The sequence below is a fragment of the Paramacrobiotus metropolitanus genome, unplaced genomic scaffold (assembly GCF_019649055.1).
Source record: "Paramacrobiotus metropolitanus isolate TYO unplaced genomic scaffold, Prichtersi_v1.0 Parri_scaffold0000075, whole genome shotgun sequence".
NCBI lineage: Eukaryota > Metazoa > Tardigrada > Eutardigrada > Parachela > Macrobiotidae > Paramacrobiotus > Paramacrobiotus metropolitanus.
Genome location: NW_026570295.1, coordinates 24,566 through 40,243, shown reverse-complemented (window position 1 = coordinate 40,243; position 15,678 = coordinate 24,566). Strand labels below are relative to the sequence as shown.

The 15,678-nt window shown below is 42.6% G+C and overlaps 1 protein-coding gene across 1 annotated transcript; it reads right to left on the bottom strand.

Annotated features, from left to right (window-relative positions):
- Window positions 1-1,880: 1,880 nt before the first annotated feature.
- LOC129595184 (protein fem-1 homolog A-like) lies at window positions 1,881-9,250 on the bottom strand. Its single transcript, XM_055492110.1, has 4 exons — window positions 8,691-9,250; window positions 6,526-6,840; window positions 4,073-4,579; window positions 1,881-3,183 (listed from the first exon to the last, which is right to left on the bottom strand). The coding sequence occupies exons 1-4, from the start codon at window positions 9,049-9,051 to the stop codon at window positions 2,351-2,353; spliced, it is 2,016 nt and encodes a 671-aa protein (XP_055348085.1). The 5' UTR covers window positions 9,052-9,250; the 3' UTR covers window positions 1,881-2,350.
- Window positions 9,251-15,678: the final 6,428 nt, after the last annotated feature.

Genomic DNA, 15,678 nt, shown 5'->3' with positions numbered 1-15,678 from the left:
AGAATGTACCACAAACGTCCATTGGCCACCTCCACACAGTTGACTCCCTCCCGAATGACGCGCTGGAGCAGTGCCTGGGAGTCCCGTGCGCAATAATTATCCGGTAACGGCACACTCCACTTTGGATAATGTCGTCCTTGCACGCGTGGATACCTCGAGCAGGAGCTCGGGACCTTCGTCACCTAAATCCTTCCATAACAATGTTAGGATTGATGCTGTGCATGAATTTCCACCTAATATCTATATCCACTTAATGAAAACCGTGCACGTTCTATCGTGTGTGCCCATTCTGATTTGCACTTGGACCATAAAAGAAGCATGGAACGAAGGTTGCCGAAAAATTAACCTGTTTTCGAGGCCAGTCGATACGCAGCCGGAATCGATCGCTGACCGATCTTGGTCCACCACTTTTTCGGCGTTCTGATGCGCGCATCCGATTCACTGGCACGATGTCCGTGCCGCGGCGTCCCGTGTTATCCCACCAGTGCACCACGACCGCGTCGTACGTGCGATGCACGACGCCATCAGGTTCAGCCACTGCGCTGGATACCACGTCAGTGGTTCGGACGACGTCCGTCGTAGCAGCACTTCCACCGGAACCGTCACAGGTGACTTGAGAAAATCAACCAGATCGCCACCGTTCAGGAAGTAATAATTGAGAACATCAGCGAGGAACAGCCGACGGAACGGGATCAGCTCGCGTCGTCGGTGGGGGCACAGCAGGTCGACGAAGCAGCCGGTATCCGACACGTCCACCACGCGCCCGTAGCGCGGCAGGCCGTCGTCTCCCAGAACATCGACAATGTTGTTGCGGTACACCGAAGTCGGGCGAGCTGCTAAAACTTTTGACATGATTGCTGAATGAGACATGATTCAAAACTTGAATACTGGAAACTGCTGCAACGGTGCATGAGAACGGTGCAAAATCTTGTTACACCATGGATGATGAACAGTCATCTACAAGACGTGTACAAGTAACGCCGTTTTTACCGGATTTTTAAATTACAGGCGCATGGTCTGAGCTGACATCAGGAGTTGACAAAATCAAGCAGTGGTTCGAACTAGTAAACTGCAAATGGTGTAAGTTCGCTCCAAAAGAAAATGAAAATGTTTCCTTGCTACAGGACTGTAGAACACTACTGCAACGGTAAAGGCGATAAAAAAAGTTTAGCATCGCGGAAAATGAAGAGTGGAAAAGTCTTCGTCCAGTGCAGTGGCACAGCTTGTAGCGTCAATCATAGCGATGATACAACCAGTGACCACGTAGTCCAGTGACCACGTACGTACATACAGATATACAGAGTACGTACTGCACTTACTTGTACTATCATTAAAACGCAACCTGACCATGAGTACAAATAATAAATAAAAATAATTATAATATTGTACGAGTACTTATTTGAGCTTGATTTCGATCACGGTCAGCTGGATACGTCCGTATACCGTAATGTGCGTACTGTATTTGCTGCCTGTGACATGTAGACTGTGTACGTACCGGTACTTTTAATAATTACTATTATTAATAATATAATTATGTTATATAAATTACATTAAAATTGTAATGTACTCATTGTACTATACAGTGTGTATAAAGTACATATTAGAGCGCAGACTTTCAGCCGTCACATATGTACCATCTTAAAACTTCTCGTTTTTTATATCGCTAAATCTTTGTCTGTGACCACGTCGACGACAACTCAATTTCTGACTTCACCACCTGCCGTAGCCTCGTAGATATATGTGTAGTTACACGAGTGACGCCAAGCACCGTATAGTAAATAATATTATAGTATACAAAATAATAATAAACAGAAAAACAACTCAAGAGAATATTCTACGGCTATCTATCTGCGTCGAAGTGCAAAGCGTAAGTGTTCGAGTTGCAGTTCAAGAAATTTACTCAGACAACTTCCGCCAGATTCCCAATTTCCCATACAGAAAACTCTACAATGACTACTCAGCCGCCGGTAGAGGAAAAAATTAATATACAACAGCGTCGGAGAAGAAAGCAGTTAATTATCGGGTTTAGAAATTCCACCACACACACACCACAATAAATACACTCACACATATACAATGAAAATATCAGCGTTTCTATACACATCTGTTACCAATAAAATCTCTTACAGCATAGAGAATACATCCAACAACCAGTAACACGAGAGAGAAAAAAAATTAAATCTTCACCGTCCCCGCCCGCAAAACAAATCAAAAACAAAAATCCCCCGGCCCCACGGAGAATCCCCATCCTCCGAAATCCGTCCCGTGCCACCAATGTATCAAAGATAAATCCGGCGAAAATAAAAATCTCCCTCCACAGAGAAACATCCCACACCAGAATTCGCGAATATCAGTGTAAATCGATGAACTTCCGGAGGCGCTCCCCCACCACCCCCTCGTACTTCCGGCCGCATCCCCGTACGGCCTGCGCAGCCAGACAGCGCAGCTGCGGAAAGTACTCGGCGCTGTACACCATCGGATTCTTCTTGAGAAACTTGAGCGCCGACAACCGGTCCTTATTGGCAATATCCATATGCGCCCCGTTGGCCAGCATGAGCGCCACCAGCTCATTACTCACCGGATACTGCTGCACGGTGGTGCACAGCGGCGTATTCCCTTCGGCGTCCTGCGCGTTCATATCCGCGCCCATCTCCACCAGAAACCCAATCGTCTCCTTACACGGGAAGCTGAACGCCCGGTACGGACCGAGATTGGTGGATTCTTTCGCGCAGGCCAGATGCAGCAGTGTCCGCTGGCTTTTCCCGCGCGGATTAATCTTCATCAGGTAGTACACCTTGGTGGTGATGTCGCGCACCAGCTCCGGCTCCACACTGCTGCGCATCCGGACGAACAGCGACACGAGATGCAGACACACCACCAGGATGCGGTCGAAGGAGTTGAGGTCGCGGCTGTGGGCGGCGGCAGCACCATCGGCGCTTAGTAAGCTGTGGCCGCGCATAATCTCGATGAAGATCTTGTCCAAGACCATCTTGAAGTCGGCCCATGTGATGTTCTGCACGCCCTGGAGGGTCTGCTGGGTCTCCTTGAAGGAGAAGAGCTCGGCAAAGGAGACGAAGGATGAGACCGTCATGGGGTTCAGCGGCTCCAGGTTCTGCAGCTGCACTTCCAGGGCGTACGACCACAGCTGTAGACAGCGCCGGAAGTCGCCTTGATCCGCGAAAACTATACGAAGCGGAAGCAAAGGATAACATTAAAGATATAGAACTGGGCTTCAAAATCCAGAGACAAAACAATAACTGGTGCGAAGAAATATCTGGGATATCTAGGATACTGTTAAAGCAAACATTAACAAATGATTAGTACTGAAATTATTAAATTCATCGTTGTAAATGATAAGTTAAGCACAGGTGTTAAAGATGTAAAGCATACCAAATCAACCATCAAATTATCATCTATGAGATTCTTCAAAGTAGTATTTATTTACAAACTTAATATTTACAAAAATTATACTTCAAAACAAATTTAATTCAGTTTAAGAACTAAAATATAGCATGACTGGTAATGACTGAGCAAACTCCACGTAATCTGAGCTTTGACAATTCCATGTAAGCCCATACACTACGATTCCTATGCACATTACTTCATTCATCTGTGTATCAATACAGTTCCACTACAATTACTACTACAACAGTTATCAATTTACCGCACAAATACTGTATATCAAAGGATGCCAGATACTATAACGTTAAAATTAAAAAAATACATAGAAGCAATATATTTATAACTTTGTTTTAAAAAATATTATTCCAAATAAATTTACTTTTAATTTCCGAAGACTAGTAGACACCAACGTTTGGTTATCCAACGAAAATTCGGTCTACGATCACCTGACTCAAACCCATACACTACGCTTCCTTCCCACAATACCTTAAATTAATTAACAATGACATATGATGATACCAGTATTTACTATAATCATATGTAAAAAATGCTATTCAAAACAAATTTAATTAAATTCATGATAAACGGACACCAAGATCGGTTCTAACCATCGACTTGGATCGTGCGAAACCCCGTACACTACGATTCCTCCCCATAATCCAGCACTCACCAGCGCCTCGATACCGCAGCAGATAGCTCGTCTCCGGATGCGCCGCGCCCAGAATCCTCTCGCGCACCAGCAGCGCCTGCACGCGTACCTCATTAGGGTCCTCACTCATCAGGCGCACCTCGGCCAACGTAGAGAACTCCTTCGTGTTCAGCATGGCGGCCACCGGCGACACCTTGACCACCTTGGGCAGACCGGCGCCGCCGCTCTCCGTGGCCGGGTACCGCAGCCCCATGGCGCGCTCCCACAGCCGCAGACCCTCGATCAGGTTGTGTTTGCGGTCAATGTAGGTGGCGCCCAGGAGTTCCAGGGCGTTGACGCGCTCCTCCAGACTGGTGGCCGTGCGGCCGGAGATGAGAAACTCCACCACGTTGCGGTGGCCGACCACGGCGGCGGAGACTAGCGGCGTCATGCCGTACGCGTCCTTCTCCATGTGGGCGCCGTGCAGCATCAGCAGCTGCATAATGTCCACGTGACCCGACTCGGCGCAGTCGTGCAGCGCGGTGTTGCCTGCCATAACCAAATATTTTAATAATTAGAAATGCAAATGTTGCATAAGATTACGACAGTCTGACAGTCCATCGTCTGCATAACCATCGATTTCCAAACCAGTACTACCTCATTCAGTTTTTTATACCAAATTCGTACAATTTTTCTATTTAGATATTCGACATAACGGAACAATTCCTCTCCACCTGGTAGCTTTTTGTTCACAATTTTAGTGTCCTATTCAAACAAAAATCAAAAAGAGAGCAATATTAACGATTGCGACTCACATGTTATGAAAATGCCATTGCTAACTAAAACTCAGAGATTATGAATATAGTTCCTTCAACCTCGCTTTCGATGCCGCTGTACTACGATTTTCTCCTGACTTTTCACTCATCTGCTCTCTAATTTATACCGCAATATGAAACAGGTCTGCGGGATGAACCCGCGCCCAGACCGAGACTGTACTATCTAAGACTAGTAATTAATTGTGATATTTCTATGCAAGCGACATTTCAATTCAATAAGCAAAACGGAAAAAAATGAGGGAAGTCAAAGCATTCATGTCAATGTCACAGACCGCACACTCGCGCTTGACACACCATTGTCATGAAAAACGAGGAAGATTAAATTAAGGGCGCGTTTCATTTCCCTCGTCGTCAACAATTAACCGAAATTACACAAGCTGCTCTGCATAACATGATTATTTTCCTGACTATTACATCCTGCGCCTGACACCTTTTAACCCCGAAAAAGTGTGACACGTCACTTTGATTCACACCCGCATCAATATATCGTCCTGCGTTTTGTAACATAATCAAGTCGGAAAAATTCGGGACACCCATTCCACAGTCGACCGCGAAAACTTGAGTGAAATTTGTAATCCCACGGGCCGACAGAATGGGTGTGCAAATTGTCGTGGCCTTGTCAGAAAGGATGCCAGTGTTTCGTAATGATTATTAGCCGCGCTGATTTGGGCATTTTCTCACTGTATATAACACATTCACACTCTGGGTCGGAGAAAAACGTCTGTTTATTGACGAAACATAAGTCTACGCGCGCCAGTTACGTAACCCCATTACTGGTACAGTAGTGTGTAATATCAGCTCACAAAGCAGTTATGTTCGCGCCTACCACGGACACACTCGCCTAATCTAGTTCACACTGCAGCCAACCTCCACACAACAACCGCAAATCTAATCTTAGGGCTAATTGCGTATTTAATTCAAATCCGACAAGAAACTGTCCAGTTGCCCACCATAAAACTATTTCGATTTGTAGGGCGCCGTATTGTAACACAGCTTTAGTATTAATTTTCGCAAAAGGGCCAAACGTTTAGCTTTAAACTGCTCACAGGACAAAAAAATTAAACTCAATACCACAGCGTTTAGCTAGCTCTCAAATCCGATTACGCATACAGAATTAATGTTTAGGGCATAAAAATAAATTTCTACAAGCGCTGCAACCACAATTTCCTAATAAATATGCCACCAGCGAAAATTAAAGTTTTAATGAAACATGCCAACAGAAAAAGATATCAGAGTTCGTAGTGTAGAGGCCGTATAGGAGTAAAGTCCGAGATTGTACTGTTTGGACGGGCAAAAGTTTTAAAACAATGCTAACTATTGTGCCAAATAATTATTTCACTTTTTGAATTATTTTTCAAACTTCTTAAGAAGCAAAACGGAAAATATTCACCCTGACTGGCGCGATTTCGGAATAATTTCCCCATAATTATTCAAGTTAAAAATGAGGAATCGGAAACGGCAAGAAAAGAGCCGGCGCAAAGGTCTGCGAAAATTCGCAAAACATCACGAGAACCGACTGTACGATTCAGCGAATTTTAATTCAATTATCCATTTAATTATCGGATGCAAGAGGAAGCCGCGATGCACCCTGTACATAAGGTGCGGATTGTCGTCAGCATCCAATCGTGTCACGCGACACCGTCTGCATCACCGGCTTACCTTTAATGCTCTTCCGGTTGACGGTGGCGCCCTTCTCCAGGAGATACTTGACAATCTGGATGTGGCCGCGGTAGCAGGCGATCATGAGGGACGTGTGGCCGTGCCGGTTGGCGATCTCCAGATCGGCGCCCTGCTCCACCAGGAAGCGGACAATCTGCATCCGGCCGTCGTAGCAGGCCGCGCGTAGGGGGGTGGAGTTGGTGGAGGTGACGCCGTTGACGTTGGCCTGGCAGTCCATCACGAGGTAGCGGACCACCTCGAAGAAGCCCGCCGCCGCCGCTGACCACAGCGCTGACGCACCCTCCACCTTGTCGCCTGCGGAGAAATAGTGGCATTCTAATTAAAGCTTTATGGTTTCGAGGTTGATTTACAATTCGTGGTTAGCACCAATCATAAATTTAATTTCAAAGGATACTCCAGTTTATTCTGATGATTCTTATTTGACATTAACCGTTACAACTTCAAGTATCAAGTGCGTCACAAGTGCGTAAGCCTGCGTAGTTCTTAAATTATTATCTATTCAGATTAAATTATTATATATTGTTAAATTATTATATTTTATTTCATTATTTCTTTTATTTTTAGAGTTTACTTCTGTAATTTTGTTCTTCGGCTCCGCTAAGAGAAGAGTGGTATTCTGGCCGTGATATATTTTTTGCCCGGCCTACATTTCTACCCATAATCACAAAAAACAGGAACTAACGGTGACGGTCTAGCATTGATTCACGTACAACCACTCATACAATCTGTTTAGTGTGATTTTTATAGAAGTATCGATACTCCTGTATTGTATTCCTGTACCTGCAATTTTCTTGAACTTTTACTGTACATTTCGCTAGATTAATTTTTCCTCAATCTGCTAAACTGTACAGTTTCTATTTAATTCACTCTTAGAAAAACAGTATATATATAACCTGATGGAAAAAAAGAACAAAATTCGATCTGGCAGGATTTTTAGGAGTAATTCTGACAGAACAATTCCGCCTAGCTTCTCCAGTTTGGAGTACTGTACTTTTCTTCACATACTTGAAAACTTACAGCAAAAATACAGCAAAAATAACGGAAAAATTAAATTTAAATCACAAAAAAAATCAATGTTTATTTTGCAGATATTCAAAAGACAAACTGAACCAACACTCAAACCACTAAATCAAAAATAATCGCACTTTAACCACGACGCGTGTAGGTACTGTAACTGTCTCTGCTCTGCACGACACGGCAAGAGCCGATCCGCAGCCGAAATTACATAAAATTAGCATGCCGTTTCCTGCTGATCAGCATGTTTTAACTTCCGTAATGCTGGCGCTGACGATCAAACTGTGGCTATAACATCACATCAGCGTCAACTAATAATAACCGAAAATATTCCACCAATTCAACATGCCAGCGACAACAGCTAAAAATACCTCTGTACTTCATATCTACACACTGATTACCGCACACGCACATCTTGGACAAACGCTGCTCTAAGCGAAAACCTAGTCACATGCTGATAATAATTTCACATGGAATAATTCGTCTATTCTGCACGGCGGAATATTCTGTACTAACAAGTTAACAACCAGACCGTCCGATAAAACAACCGGTTCTCGGAAACAGCTAACTGAACGTAAACAATTTCTATTTGCATGCGACTCAACAAAGGATACGGCTGAGAATAATTAGGGAAATTGCAACATTCTCAGGAAATTGTTGAGAAACTTTTAATGTGGATTTTTCCATGCGTGAAACGATCGATACTTCGATAAACGAATGGATCACGCGTGTGTTTGTTTAGCGATACAAACAACTCACTCGATTAAAGCAGAAACTGAAGCAATCAACGACAACGGAAAAAGTATCCTTACAGTGCTAAGAAAAACCGCAAAATGTAAAATATTTTCGAAATCTAATCTTTTTACGATTTTGAAATTTTAGAAGCAGATAGCACTTCAATTCCCGAAGCGAGAAAAAGAGGTACAAAATTTAAGGCGTCAGAACTTCACAAAAAGGAGCAAATCGATAACAGCGTAAATTAGACGGCGCATCTCTACCACTGCGCTGTACTGGCGCAGCAGCCTGCCAACCGCTACTACAAAACCTTTCGCAAATGCGCAGACTTTATAAAATTCTCATCCTGTTTCGTAAGATTCACGAAGGAAACTGTCAAAATTTCTCTTCCCTACCTTCAAACTGCACCGTCCCGCGTTGCTCGACATTGACACGGGCCTCCTCCACCAGGAACTTGACCACATCAAGATGTCCCTGCCGGGCGGCCGACACCAGACAGGATTCACCGTGGGGATTCAGCGATACACACTCGTGGATCTCCTCCGGCGTGAGATCCTGCTGGGCAATACGGGCTTTGATGAGATCGACCCGGCCCAGCCGACTGTAGCGGTAGATGAACTTGTGCAGACGATGGAAGTTTCGGGTGTTGGTGCTGTTGTTGTTGGCGGCCAGCGCCGCCGCCGCCGCGGCCGCCGCAGCACCCGTGGCCCCGCTCATTTCCGTATCGCCCGCGTCGTCCAGGGATGGACCATTCATGGGGGGAGATGGATGCAGGAGACAGATTAGGATGAGAATATTACAAAAAATATCCCGTCAGGAGTATAACGTGGAGGCGGGTTTATAGCGCAGGGTAAAAAAGAAGGATCTTCAACACTTTCTGATCTCGATCATCTGATTAGAGCTGTATGAAAAATGTGAATGGGCTGTTTGGTTGTAGAAACTAGAAAATCAGACTGGTGAGCGCCGTGAGCAGCTTAGTACAGGGCAGGGGCGAAAGTAGCGAGGCCCCCTGAAGCGGATGGCGCCCAGCTAGATTATGCGTTGCACGGGTTCGCCTCGGCACGCCATAATACCGAACAAAGTGCAACTGCGAAACAGCGAAATTTGCCATGGTCATTAATTTTGTCATGCCTGGACCCTGGTGAAAACTGAAACCATAAAAAATAAAATCAAGAAGTTCGCATAAAGCGGTCATAAAATTTCAAACTCCCAGCGTTTCGGTGTGTTTCAAACTCCCAGCGTTTCGGGTAGGTGTTGTACAAGTTGTACCGAAACGCTGTTGTACAGTACAACATGCAATAATAAGAAATGGAAGAACTCGTAATCGTATAGTATGTACGCAACTGTTACAGTAATGTCACTCTTAAATTAAATGCAATTAATATTATTATTAATTGGTAACAATTTATACATCGTAAGTACAATACATTCATTACAAGACTATAAGTACGTACATACAGATTATAGACACAAAGTATTAAAGGTGTATGCGCATCGGTATAACTGTTAATTGTACAAAGTATAATAATATCTATATTACAGTATTATTTTTTATTATACCTGCACTATTTTATATGGATTATGCTGTATAATAAGTATTTATTTCCCCAAAACCGTTGCGTGTTAAAAATAAAAGTACGCCCTATTTTGCTTTTTGATGCCGCTCTTCGGCGCAGTTTCGGAATTTGAGAATTTATAGAGGGCATATGCTAAAACTATTCCGTAAAATCGAGACTGCAACCCGGCGAATGCAAGGGTTGACCATGTCACTACTCTAGGATTAACGATGCGGTCGAAGGATGCCGCGGCTGACGGTAAAGATGACGGCGCCGCAGAACTGCCGAGGCGCGCATAAAGGTTTTGTCCAGCGGAGCGGTCGGAGCCCTTATCGGTGACCCGCCATTTTGTCAAACAAAAATTCGTCGACCGGTCACTTAGCCGAAGCGACACGATATCGCGCTGCCGTTCTGCTATTAACTGCGTGTTTTCGATCGGATTTTTTTACAGTAGGTTTCTTATGTTTTATTATGCTTATTATGTTTCTTGGTTTCTTAGGTTTCTTAGTTTCTAGTTTTTCTTATATGTTCGGTCGCCCTCGGTTCGGTCGCCCTCGTGACGGGCGGTGCGGTTGACCTTGTGACGGTCGGCGATCAGTGTTAGTCGACAGTCGCCGACTTTGACGAACTTTGATTGCCGACCGTCACAAGGTCGACCGCTGTCGCGCGATATAATACCGGACGTGAGCCGATTTTGTCCAGGCCCACCTCTCAATTCGACCCACGTGGATCTCCTGCGTATGCATGCCGGGCGCGAGTACTTGTGTTTCCTTGAAGAAGAACAGCTCGGCGAAATACATGCATGAGGGGATGACCCTCATTGCGCGTGGGTGATCAGCGGATCCAGATTCAGTTCCAGAGTGTACACAGTACAGCCATAGAGCTGCAGTCGTTTTGAAATCGTTTTGACGTCGTTTCGCCGGAAGTCGTATTGACCCGCGAAAACTATATAAGAATAACTAGAAACTGAACAAAGGGACGCCGTAAATGTTGTGATTTATTAGCGCACGATATCGAAGATTTACTAGAGTAGGGAAAGACTCGTGGTTAACGTTCGAAAAACAGAAAACGTTTACGGAATGAAAAGTATAACATACATAGGTGAAGATATTGAAAACGTCTTAATCCGTTCAAGAACATTAAAATTAAAAACGAAATTTCTTAATCCGTGCACAAATAGAATAACGTGGTTGGGCCCGGGCGAGAGTGTTCAGGAAAAGCACTTAATAATGTATATTTTATATTTTATACAATCGTAGTGAAAGCACTGAATATGTATAAAATTAATGGATTTAGTGGAATCTAGCAAGTTAGTATTATCCACAGCACATAAAATACTGTGCAGCTAAACCTTGTGCATAAAAGTACAGTAATTAACGTTAGTTAATATAAATTGCTTAAAACTACAAAATTACGTACATTTTGTTTCCAAAAAATTGCATTTCAAACAGTGTCGAAAAATACCAAGATGGGGCAGTATATGGGATCGACACTCTTAATGTGAGTTAATTTGACCCCGTGCACTACGATCCTACCGTGACAAACCCTCGACTCTCCTGCATGCGCCTGTACAAGGATAGATACTGCGCAGTGCGCATACAGTATTTAAGTAATTATCAATGTGACCGAATGACTTTATACTATTCTATGATCTTTATCGTTGAACTTTTTTTAATCGATTCACGACGTCTATAATATTATTTAGGAATTATGACTCAGATTTAAAAAACTGGTTTCTTAACTACTTTTATAGTTTATTCTGTATAATGGCCAGGTGGGTTTCGCATTGTGCTGTTAAACCTGATCTTTTCAGTGCCGTATTTCCGAAAGAACGGTTGTCTTAAAAAAGAGTTAAAATAGTAATCTCGCAGATGTCACGTAAAACAATTATTTTACATACAGTACTGCTGTATGTTACTTAACGAAAAACGAAATTATGTTTACCAAAAACATCAGTAGCATCTTCGGTATGTCATTTTTAAATCCTCTAGCTGGATCCGGAAGTTCATTTGTTGAGCTGGTATGTTATACGGAAATTCATGACACGTGATAATAATAATTTTATTACAGAATCATGGAAAACATCGTAACTAACTTGAACGCGTGAATCACAATGTCATAATAACAAGTTATTGCACAGTAATTTGCACTGCACAGACAGATAAGTAGAAAATGCAGTCCAAGTTCTAAAACTAATAAAACTCTGAAAACTGCAAAGACCCAAATGCACCCTCTGATATGTTAGCATGAAATCGCATGTACGCTTTATAAACAACACCGATACGGGTTTATTGTCAAGTACTGCACAATATAAATTAGTACTTAATTTTTACGAATTTTTGAACTTGTTTTAGGCTGCACAATAGTTTTGTATCTCGTACTTTGTATACGAATAATAATAATAATAATATTATGCTAGGGTAACTTGAATGCGACTTTCTCCAATTACTGCAGTCATTGCAGTACTGTAAGGTACTGCAAGTATTGCAATTTTAACGCCTCAAAGGACATGGGGGGATCGGGATCCGGCCGGTATGTACGAGTACGTACCATTCCGAAATTGCATAACAGATAGACTCCGGGAGCTGCACCTTTATTATTACGACCAGCGGTACATGCAACAAGATACTCAAAACTGCGCGGAATACAGACTTTTTTCTGTCTTTAAAAGCACAAAACAAAAACGTGCAAAACTGCAAATTTGTAGTTTTGTACGTATCGACAAAATGTAATCAACCGTCGATCTCAAAACGGTATCCGACGCCGCATCACAATTGCGGAAGGCAGTGCGTAGTGCGTACCACGTACCTGAAACTGGCTGAAAGTGTCTATACAAGTAGATATAACAGCAACTGTAATTAATTATAACATTACCGTACCCCGCCTTTCTTTAATGTGTTTAGGGCGTGAAAGTTCAAACATCAGATATCCTACAGACGACTGTAGCTTATATAATGTTTTATCTTCTTCCATCAACGTTGCCGCAACAGTCAACGAACGATGCTATACAGCTGTCTTTAAATACAGAACGTTTGGAAACGTATTATTTTCTGTTCATAACTTTTCGTATACGGCCTCGCCCAGTCAGATTTTCTAACCTTGCACAGATTAAAAAATTTTGGAATTGTAACGTACCCATTAATATTTATCGTTAATACTGTACTTCTGGATTCCATCATGAAGACAATAATCTCTTGTTATTTGCTGGGATGTGCCCTTCTGTGTTTCACCATCTATGGTAGGCGATTGCGATGGGAATTACAAAATACCCTCCATTTATTAGTAGTCGTATAATTTTGTAAACAAAACATGTAATGCTTTAAAAGCGGCATAAATCAGCGCTGTTGCTAACTTTTATTTCGGTTATAGATAGCGGTTAGGATAATTCTACAGTGTTTACATGAATAAGACGAAAACGATGTCTAATGCACAGTATAAATATATAATATATTAATATCTATATACTAATTTGTCATACAGTAGATTAAAGCTGTTTTTCCTAGTAATTTGTTAGTGCATGTTTGTGCATCTTTCGTTAAGCAATGATAAATTAATAATTATGTATCGTGGACCAGATTTGCATGGTACAGGTGCTACAGCGTTTGACTGCCCGCTCTCGGACGGATGCGGTGTGACGCGGCCAATGAACGGATGCGCTCAGGATCCCTGCACGACGACCACCAAGACCTGTCCGAAGCGTCCCAGCGCCAAGTGTTGCAATGATGCTTGCGGAGATTGCAAAACGGTCTTTTTCTATGAGGGTGACGTCAATGTCACCGACAAATGCTAGCTACCGCTCATTATACGTAGAGAAACGAAAGAGTGCACAATTATTGATTAACCCGTTCCCGACCATCCCTGTCAAATGGCAGGGTGGCGGACTTAATTCTTGTAGCGGACCACAATGCAGAAAACTCGTGTTTGGTGAGTTTAATCTAGAGTAGGGATGTTTTTGGTCATTTTAAAAATTTGGCCATTAAATGCAGCATGTTTGTAGCACACAACAAATGACCAAAGATTACCAAAATGACACCTTTGGGGTTCGCGGAGGTCTTGGCTGTACATACGGCCTCCCTAAGACCCGATAATTCATATATAATTCACTGAAACCCACCCTGTGGCACACATTGCAAAAGCATTGCATGGCCCGAAAAATAGCTGGACAGTGGACAAAGATGGTCATCTGAAAATTTCCTGCCACTTTTGACAGGGATGGGCATGGGGCTACTTTAACAATAAATTTCATAAATTCTTTATAAAATGTTAGAAACATAATGAAAAACCAAACATAGATTCATTAAATCGAGAAAAAAGTGTAGTACCAACTCCAGCGTTTTGATGGTCATTCAGATGACCAGTGGTCAGCAAACCAAAAAAATGTTAAAAATTCACTTTTTTGTATGATAAAACTTGTACAATTGTACAATAATAAAGTGTAAACTGCACAAACGAACGCGAATTACTGAGAGATTACTTTTTTCGTTTTTCGGCAACGAAAATTTGGAGACTTATCCCTAATGTACATTCACAAAACTATGGAACACGCATTATATCTAGTCCGGGCCTGTCCGGCATATGGCGGAACGGTATCATTTGAAGAAATGTGAACGTGATTTATGTAAAAGCGTAGTTATATAGCTTCTCACAAATTGGATATGGTTGCTGCGTTCAGCCGGTGTGTTACCTTTATAGAGTTGCCGAGCTATAGCGGCTGATAGCGGAAATGACCAGATGCAAATAAATTTTGAAGTACCAATGCGCTGTAAACCGCACACTGTTGGTAGTGCTGTGCGAGTTGTCGCTTGGGTGTTTGGCTCAAACACTGCTTGTACAGACTGCAGGATGCTTAGACTGTTAGTAGTGTACCATTTACGCACTGAAAAGTCCACAAAAAGGCAAACCAAAAAACGGAAGCTGCAACACCGAAGATGGGCACAAGTTCTTAACACGCAGTTAAACACGGACATAAGCGACAAACACCGCGCATTCACTGGAAAGGATGCAATTTGTCGCTCTTGTCTGACTTAGGATCATTACATACGTTTCTATATTTAAGCAAAGTGGACACTGTATCTTTTTTTACTTGTGGCCGCCCAGAAATGTGTTTTTTTTACAATTTTCAGTACTACTGACCACTGGTCATCTTGGTGACCACATTAGCGTTTGAGAACTGTAGGGATCTCCAAAACCTTTCGTTTAAGCGGTCGTACTCCGCAGTGCCATCATTCCGTAATTTTCTATAAATTTTACCGTGTTACCTGCCAAATGGCAGGATGCCCATCCCTGTCAGTTTGGCAGGCTATCGCCGTGCTTGACCTATGGTCACGAAAATTCCCAAAAAATTAATTTTTCTTAATTGAATTATTTCGTTATGAAACACCAATTTTCAAATCGCTATTCGCACTCCTTCAGGTTGCTGACTTTGGTGGGTTAACTGATGCACTGTTTAATCTTTACGCATTACACAATATGCGATCGTTATATTAGAATGTATATAGTTATTAACGATAAATACGTACTGATGTACTGGTTGTTACTTGATAATACTGCACAATCTACACTTTATTATAGCGAAACATAGCGTTTAGTGTAACAATATTATTGTACGCATATAACTATTCTGTTTATCGTAAATTTTCTAATTCATAATTCTCACAGCTATCACCGGACACTATGGCTTTAAAAAACTTGAGTACTACTTACAACTAGTACTGTACTTACGTTAATTAATCGTAAGTTTACGTACAACATCCATCCATTCTAGTGTACCCGTGTAAAGTGGTGCAATCACCAGCATCACCAGCACCAGCATTGACGAAGCAGATTG